General features: G+C 34.6%; 1 protein-coding gene across 1 annotated transcript; it reads left to right on the forward strand.

Moving 5' to 3' along the window:
- The first annotated feature begins 24 nt into the window (after nt 1-24).
- On the forward strand, nt 25-7,286 carry LOC104911705 (potassium voltage-gated channel subfamily H member 7-like). Its single transcript, XM_010713678.3, has 3 exons — nt 25-636; nt 2,498-2,728; nt 5,841-7,286. The coding sequence occupies exons 1-3, from the start codon at nt 561-563 to the stop codon at nt 5,921-5,923; spliced, it is 390 nt and encodes a 129-aa protein (XP_010711980.1). The 5' UTR covers nt 25-560; the 3' UTR covers nt 5,924-7,286.
- The last annotated feature ends 1,840 nt before the right edge of the window (nt 7,287-9,126 follow it).

Raw genomic sequence — 9,126 nt, forward strand, 5'->3', positions numbered from 1 at the left:
ATGCCGCTGTTTGTCGCGGAGTTTGGAAGAGATTTATTGGCTGGCTCTCGCTAAGCCACGCTTGAGTAATCCGAGCTGCTGCGCGCCGTGGTGAAACCCGGAGGGGGGGAACGTCACTCCCTCTGGCAGCGGAGCAACATTAGTCTTCCAGCCCTCTAACCATCGCTACAGCGTCGGAAACTGCCGGGTCACAGCCATTTGCTTTGGAAAATTGGCGATGTTTGGTGCTAGAGATCGATTACCCTCGTAATCTTTCCCCCACCTCCTCCTGCTTTACCCCACCCCTACCCGCCCCAGACAATAGCGTCCACGGTCCGCCGGGAAAAAAAATAGAAAAGAAAGCAAAGAAAGAAAGAAAGAAAAAGAAAGAACTGGGGGATGGATCTGACTCCGATAGGAAAAGCGTGTGTCTAGAAGTGGTGCTAATGGGAAGAGATTTCCGGGCTCCAGAGGACGATGGTTTCTCACAAAGGGTAGCTGGCTCGGTGCTCAGAGCTGGAACCGTGTAGGAGATCCTTGGAGAAGTCCTTGTGCACAGAAAGCCGAAGATCTGTACAAACATGCCTGTTCGCAGAGGCCATGTGGCACCACAAAATACATTTTTGGGTACAATCATACGAAAATTTGAAGGGCAAAGTAAGTTCTCTCTTTCTATCTATTTTGCTACAGTAGTTTGATTCTGCTTGTGTCTAAATGGACAGCAGCTCCAGACTATTTTAAGTTTGTCGCTTGGAAAGAAAATCCCAGAGGTGAGGAGGGGATCCCTAGCAAGAGTAACGCTGTTTTAGATCTAGAAGGCAGATTACTGACTTGAATTATTGGGTTGTTTTTTTTTTTTTCCTCCCATTTCTATTAACAGTTTTTATTTTTGATTGCATCTGTACTGTATAACTACAGAAGTTGTATCTTACCTTTTTTCTGAACTAGAGAGATGGCTGTAACGCGAAGTTTACAATCTTGCTTGTCTATACGATGTTTGAGAAAATGGGTTAGATTTATTGATTTTATTATTAATAATGATTATCATTGTCTTTTCAAAACACAGCAGAACAAGCAGACTTTGATTTAGAGGAAACAAATAATATGCAAAGGAGATATTAAATGGAAAATATTCTTACCTTATCGTCATGACTGCATTTTAATATAGCTGTCAAATATTTGCTTTGTTTATGGAAGCCTGAAATATCTATCAGACCAGTGCAAATGCATCCTCAGGGAGTCTCTGAGATCTTTTCCAATGCAGCGGTTTGCTACCTGTCAAGGAGGCTGAAGCTGAAGTGGTTTTCCTGGCTGGAACTCTGGTTTACTGTTAACAGTAAGGAACACTTGATGCTTAAAATGAATTTCATTTAGAAACAGTGGTTTTATATATGTACATTTATTTAAATATTTAGCATATTCTTAGTATCAGTCTACTGCAAACCCTTACTGCTAACTCTAGCTTCTGTACTTCCTTAGACACACATTAGCAATCCAATATTTATTTTATTTGAGAATAAAATAGAGACAGTCTTTGTAGTCCCAATTTAACCAAGTGCTAAGTTAATGTTGCTACTTGAGTAGTTTTTATGTTGTTGAGTATGTATGTTGAATATAAACTACTGCTACCTTGGTATCACATCCCCTCGAAAGAGAGGGAACTACTAGTGTGACTAGTAGAAGCAGAAATTGACATTATTGATAATAAATGTATCAAAGCAGAATTTTATAATTAAAATAGGAGTAGTGTGTTATAGTGGTAAACAGTGACAAATGTAATAACAGTCAAATGACAACTTTTGAACTTTTCTTCCAGGTGAGCATTTAAAAAAGTGTGCTGGACTAAGGCACAGAGCTTCAGTGGACTGTGAAAAAATGTTTCAAATGCCACAACCTTTGATTTTGATGTGCCTTCAATTCCATGTTCTTGCTACAGAATATTTTCTTTTATAAGTGTAACTTTAAAACACAAACAGAAAAACAATTATCATGTTCTTTTCCAGATAAAACAATGACTGTAAACTCAATTAGAATCCCTAATTAATAGACTCAGCTGGTTGTTCTTTTTCACAGGAAGTTCCACAATTGTGTAGAACTCCCTTCCTTCTTATTCACAGCTTTCCCCTTCGCCTGCCGAAAAAAAAAAAACCCTAACTTTTTAATGACTTTCTCTGGAGTCATGGCTGACAGGACAGAGCTCATCACCTTCCTCCTCATTGTCTAGGTTTCACTGTAGCTACAAAGGAAAAGAAAATTGAAGTTGAGAAGTTTTGTGAGAAAAATTGCACAGACTGGTTTTATTTCCTTAAAAGACAACTATCTTCACTTTTAGCATACTCTAAATTCATTGAAGTTGCTTTAAAATCTGTGGATCAAATTAAATACATAAAATTACTGAAAATCACTGCATTTTAAGCATCCAGTGAAAAGCGTGGTTGTTTAGCATCCATCCATGCAATCAACACTTTATGAAAAGTTGAAAGAGTACTAAAAAATGCATCACTTTCTTTTATTGCAGATAAAAAATTCATCATTGCTAATGCTAGAGTGCAGAATTGTGCTATCATCTACTGCAATGATGGGTTCTGTGAGATGACTGGGTTCTCCAGGCCAGATGTCATGCAGAAACCTTGCACCTGTGATTTTCTTCATGGACCAGAGACCAAAAGACATCATATTGCTCAAATTGCTCAAGCACTGCTGGGGTCAGAGGAGAGGAAAGTGGAAGTCACCTACTATCACAAAGATGGTAAAGTCTGTTTTTATTGTCAAGACTTTCTGTGTATTTCATTATCTAGTAAAAACATGTCTGGTCTGTTGGCCAGACCTTTCCGTGGACTAGGTATAATAAAATAAATAAAGGTATAATTCCTATGAAGTCCAGTACACTTCAGCATAGTAATAGAGGAATTTTCCTTGAGAGTAGTGGGTGCACAGAGTATATCAGTGTATGCTGACAGTAACAGTTGAATGAGGTTAGCACTGCATCTACAACTGTTGAACAAAAGTTTTTTAGGTTTAAATTTGGTGTAAATTTCCTATAGTAAAAAACCCTACAACAGTCAAAGATAACAGGAAGCAGGAATCCTGTGACTGTTAATTTTTATGAACTATTTGAGCTCGTGGAAAGTAAAAATAACATGTGAGTTTCAGGTCTTAATTCTGCCAGCTTCACACAATGCAGCTGCATGATTTAAATGCACTATTTTACGTGGAAAAACACAACGGGCTTGAAAGTAGCAAAAAAAAATTGACCTATAATGAAGAAAGTATCAGCTTATAAAGGAAAAGATAAGTCCTTTTAAGAGATGAGATACTGTGAATTTGGAGTATCAATATTTGAATCCAGAGATTGTCCTAGAATTATGCTGGCACAGTAAAAAAAATGTGAATGGCTAAACTATGGGAAGTGTTCCTGGTTTTTGGTGAAGATACAGTATCTGTAAACAATACTGCTGATATAAGGAAGAGTGGCTAAATATGCCTGACTGATCCTTTCTACCTAGTAAGAGAGCATGAAATGAATATACGACAGTATTTGCTGATCAAAAAATGCACACCCATGAAAACTAACTACGATACCTAATAGTGTGTAGGCTTTTTTTTTCTATTTCTCATTATCCAGTGTTATTTACAGAAACATTCGTCCTTCAAACAAATCCAAATAATGAATGTGTGGTGTACCTTACTCTGTCTCTTGCTCTGTATATGCGATTGAGAGAAAGAAAAGGAAATTTATATTCAAATGCTGAGCTTAAATTAGTTCTGGAGAAGTGCCAGTGTTTTGTTTGCATCAATTTTAGAATCACATGCAAAGGATGCTCTCATATTTTAAAGTCACAGAGTTATACCATGTTCTTAGTAATTCTATTGTTATCTCGGAGACTCGTAATATTATTTTTAGCTTAGGCAGGTATAATTCAGATAGGACTCAGGGCACTCACTCTGCTCACACTACCAATATTTAATGTTCTTCTTAACATATTCCCATTAGAGTCCTTTATTCTTAAATCTCGTTAGGTGGTCTGTAGTAGATTTTGCTCAAGATGAATGGTTGTAGTTGTGCCTTGAACGTAAATTTATCAAGAGATATGACACTGTGTGTCTGTACACTTCTAGCCTGTGTTTGTGTTAACTTGGCATGTGTTAAAAATAATATTGCAAAAGGAGAATGTCATTGCTAACTTTCACAGCCACAAGCCTGGAGCATTGTTTTGAGATCTGGTTGTTTAATAGTGCTTCAGATTTTCAGAATACTGAGGGATAGGGAAGGTGCTTAACTAAAGTACTGTTTATCCAGTGGTTAACCTTAATATGTGTTTTTCTGAATGTGATGAGATCATACAACACACTATAATCTATTTGAGGCAAATCAAAGCAAAACTTTCCACAAAAATTGCTGTACCCTTTGTAAATATTTTTGAGTTTTGAAGTACATTATAAATGGATTATTTACTGTAAACAATTTCATGCATAACAGTCTTCAATAACTTCACTTCTGTGAAAAGTTTCTTTAAACTGAAGGATTTAAATAATCATATGTTCAAAGGCTAGGTAATTTCAAAAAGCTATGGATAATATTTCTAGAATTTCTTGAAAAATTTACTGGTCAAAATGTGAAATTCATTTATTGTGCACAATACGCTATGCTAAATTTAAACGAATACAGACAATTTTTGAACAATTAAATTTTATTTAAAATATCGAGTTACTGATTAGAGGTAAAAATTGACAAGACACAAGATAGGTCTGGCACTCAAATTCATAACTCCTGACAGCTTGATCATTTGTATATATAGATTTTTCTGTTTGGTACACATAATGTTCAATCTCTGTAGAAAATGTGAGAAAAAGTTCTGAAGCTTATGTGGTATTAAGAAATTTAAATTGCTTGTATGAGTATGATGGATATAATATATTTTGGTAAGCATACTCTATAGCTATTATAAATTACCAAAAATATATACTTTGCTTTTCATCTAAAATTTCTGTGTTTTACACAGAAAAAAACACAGAGTAGTGACAGCTAATAAAAACTTTCTCTGGGTTCTAAAGCAGACTGAATTACAAAATTGCTAAACATTTGAGAGTTTAGTGCCTGGTTTTTGCTTATTTTCCATTGTGTGGTGTGAGCTAATATGAAAATATTTTAAGAGCTCAATACCAGCACAGTTAGACATGTAACTTTTTCCACATAAATAACCCAAGTTCCTTCAATGAACTGCCTGCTGCTTGAAAGTTTGATTTAGCATTACATGCAGATATATCTCATAGCTATCCATTGTGTAATACTTAACATAATACTTAAGCATACAGATGAGGAAGACAGCTTATGAAGGTGTCAAGTGGCTTAAGGTGGTAACTACTGATGTGTCTGAAAGCCTTATTACAAAGTTCTCAATAAACATGCAGTGAAATGCAAATAAAAGCTTATTTCCTACCACACCATCATTTAATTTGTATGGCAGCTGATTATATTAGAATTCTAGTGCTTCCAAAATTTTTTTAGTACTTCCAATATGAGTAGGATCATATATCCTCTCACTTTCAAAATTGCTGTCATTAGAAATCCACCAAGCGGAGATCAAAAAGAGAATCATTAAATAACTAATTATTTTCCTTTCAAGTTTTAAATACTACCTAATATTGTTTTAAAATGATTCAGCTTTAAGCTTCAACTTAAAAGGAACTTCTTTTACAAGAAAAATATTATTTCATCCATATGGAGAGTTAGGATTCTAACATTCTCTACTGTCCATAGCCTGCTTCAAGATGAAAAAAAAATGCAAGGTTTTGATTTTTAAACATCCTGATGATGCAAGATTGAATGCTGCTGTTCATTGCTTTAATTTTTCGGCCAGGTCACACACTGAAGTGTGAAGGAGGCAGAAGAACGAGAGAATTTTGGCAGCAGCCTGATCTTCAGAAAATGGCGGCTGTTTGAATCTACATTGTTTTAAATACAGCAGACAATAGTTAAAAAAGAATATAGCTTTATAAATATGTTAGTCATATGGCACATGCAGAATGGGGAAATTGTAGAGAAGAGGGGGAGAATATTTGTGATGGCTTCATAGAATTGTGCAGGTAGCCTGAATGTGGAATAGCAGAGTTACTGACACAACCAGCAAGCCCTGTCCCAACCGTAGTGACACCTCATCCTCAGAAGTTTTTAACATTTGCAGCTAATAGCTTTACTAGTTCCCATTGCAGTATTTTTATCAGAATAATATTGTTAATATAGCCTATATTTTTCTTGAATTTTTTCTCACACATTTTTCCTTTTAGAAGGCTACTTCTGCAATCCAGATTGTTCAGGTTATTCTAATCCCCTGTCATGTTGGAGTACTGCCACCGTAGACAATTACTTAGCTATTAAAAGTATTAATGACTACTGAGAAAAATGGTTAATAGGAACAGATGGATGCCAAAACTAAGGGTCTAAATTCATAGTTTGTCATTATACAACAAGATCTCAGTGGAACTTCTCATGGGTTTAAAGACTCAGTAGATTTTTTTTAATGTAAATATCCCTTTAATGAAAAATAAAAGATAAATGCACAAGAACTATTATTCTGGAACAGATTTTTATTTTTTTTTTTAATCTTGCCCATAAGGCACTAACATCTGTTTAATTCAAAAATTATACTCTGATATCAAAGCAGCTGCACACTATGTTCCTTTCTATTTCGCAACTTCATTTCCACAAGTTATATAACTATATGATCTCTTTTATAGTTGAACATAAAATATTGTTTATACAGAATATCAATTCTTATTTTAATAATGTTATTTGTGGTGAAAATGTTTGACAGCTCTTCCTTTGAGGACTCCATTTTGGACTTTAAGTCATTATTGCATAAATCATTTTTGACAGCTGTAAAATATTGCTTGAGGTGGTAAATCTGTAAAGCTTTTGACATAAAAAGTGTAATTATTTTGAGATTGAGAATGGATGTACGATAATCAAAGGACTGTATTCCACTACATTCTTTTACTTATTTCTGTATGTTTTATAGACAACAATGGTCTGTATCTAAGCATTGAGATTATAAAGAATAGCTGTCAGAGGAAAATAAGGAGATCATTTAAGCTTATCCTATAAATATCAGATATTCTAGGGATAAGGAACACTACAGAAGGATATAGTTTTGAGCAAAGATAAGATTAGGCTGTTATTTGCTGAGTGCTTACAAACCTTGCCACTTACCTGGTTTGAGAAATGTAATTTGCCACAACTAACTGCAAATTAAACATATTTTTATTCTAAAAACACACTAAGGTTCCAAACTAACATTTTTAATGACTTTTAAGTTTTTTGGGTTTTTTTTTGTTGGTTTTTTTTTTTTTTTTGAGGATAAAAAGCTAAAATTTATCCTAAGAATTATAAACATACTGACAAAGTGAAAATCTTGTTAAGTGTTCTTAAATAGAAAGATGAGGACTTCACTTAGAAGTTCATCATCTAGACTTCAGCAAGGCTCTCCTTCACCTCTTTGTGCTTCATAAATGCTGTGAATCTACCAATCAATTAAAACTACAACTGAAAAGAAAGACCCCTGCGTGTATATTAAGACCCCTTAGATTAGCTCTGACCCGACGGTCAGACAGTACAGTTACAACTGTGGATTCCTTAACCAGAGCTGATTATATAGGTGAATTAATGAAATCACTCTGTAATATTCTGCCACTGCAGGAATTGCTGGCTTAAGAAATAGTACCTGACTGAATTTTGATAAAGAAAGCTTTACCTCTTAATCAAAAAACTGTCCAAAAAACTTGCCTTACTGCAAGCTTTGTCCACAAGTTCTTAAAAATAAATATTCTTTGAACAAATACAGAGTATTACTGAAGGTGTAATTAGAAATACATACCCTTTTCTTGTGTCTGCAGTGTAATGTTTGTTTCTATTTCAGGTTTTAATACTTGCCCTAAGAGACAAACCTTTTCACTGTCTCATTCTGCTGTTCTTGCAGCAGGGAGCACTATGAGCAACAAGCTGATCTCTAATCGTCACAGTATGGCAATCACCCATCCCCATTCAGTTATGGTGCCTGTGGCTGCTCAGAACTGTGGGTCAACACTTATTCACATTTCTGATGGGATTTCTAATGGTTGTGATAAAGCAGCTTTCATTCATACTAAGCATTCATACTACGGACAAATTTCAACCATATTTTTCAATTACTTGGCTTTCTATTATATTTCTTTTTTCTTCTCAAGTTAAGGTGAATTTATCTTAGGAAGAGGGGCTTAAGAAAACCTTTTATTTATATTCACGTGCTCCTACTAATGATAAACATTATCTGAATAGAAAAGAACAAAATTAAATCATCTTTAAAATTATTCTTTTTATATGAGTATTAAAGATTCAGTACGTATGATCAGATATATCTAATTTTAACAAATAAATAAGAATTCTACTGGTTTTATTTCAGCAACTGAACCTTTAATAGAAAAAAAATGTAATTTAGAAAAATCTGACAGTTCTAAGTTCTTCTACAACACACCTGAAAACCTGCAAGCTAGTGAGTGGATCAGGATTTCACTTCAATACAGTACCCAGGGAAAATTCCTCTGGATGTCCATAGTACAGGGTTACAACAGGATTCAGAAAGTCACTGGGTCAACTTACACTGCTGAAGGGACAGAAGTTTCCCTTGCTTAAGCTAGAAGGAATCAGAGATTACTGATTTTAGAAAACATTTAAGGAAGGTATCACATTTTGGAGTCAAATAGCAGTAGAAGGACATGCTATTTTACACATATTCAAAATTAAAGTTTTTCTAAGAAATTTAAAATGATAATATTCTATGAAGACAAGTTTAATTTTTTAGTTAGGCATTGCCTAACAAAGTTTTTATCTGTTTCCAATGTGCTTCTTTTAGTTTTAGTGAAAGCCATTTTTGTTTTGGGTTATGAGACAAGAAGTGCTACTAGTCTGGAGTTTTCTTTTTTGTTTTTATGCAGTTTCACATAACTGTATTGTGCTCTCTTTCCATCTTCTATTTGTGTCCTTTCTAATGTTACATTCTAATAAGAGAGTTTTTTCATACTCCTGATTTGTGTTATTGATCGATTCATCTTCTCCACCAAACTGGCTCATATATCACCAGAGCAACTCTTTCTCCAATAGCAGCCTTATGC

The sequence above is a fragment of the Meleagris gallopavo genome, chromosome 7 (assembly GCF_000146605.3).
Source record: "Meleagris gallopavo isolate NT-WF06-2002-E0010 breed Aviagen turkey brand Nicholas breeding stock chromosome 7, Turkey_5.1, whole genome shotgun sequence".
Taxonomy (NCBI): Eukaryota; Metazoa; Chordata; class Aves; order Galliformes; family Phasianidae; genus Meleagris; species Meleagris gallopavo.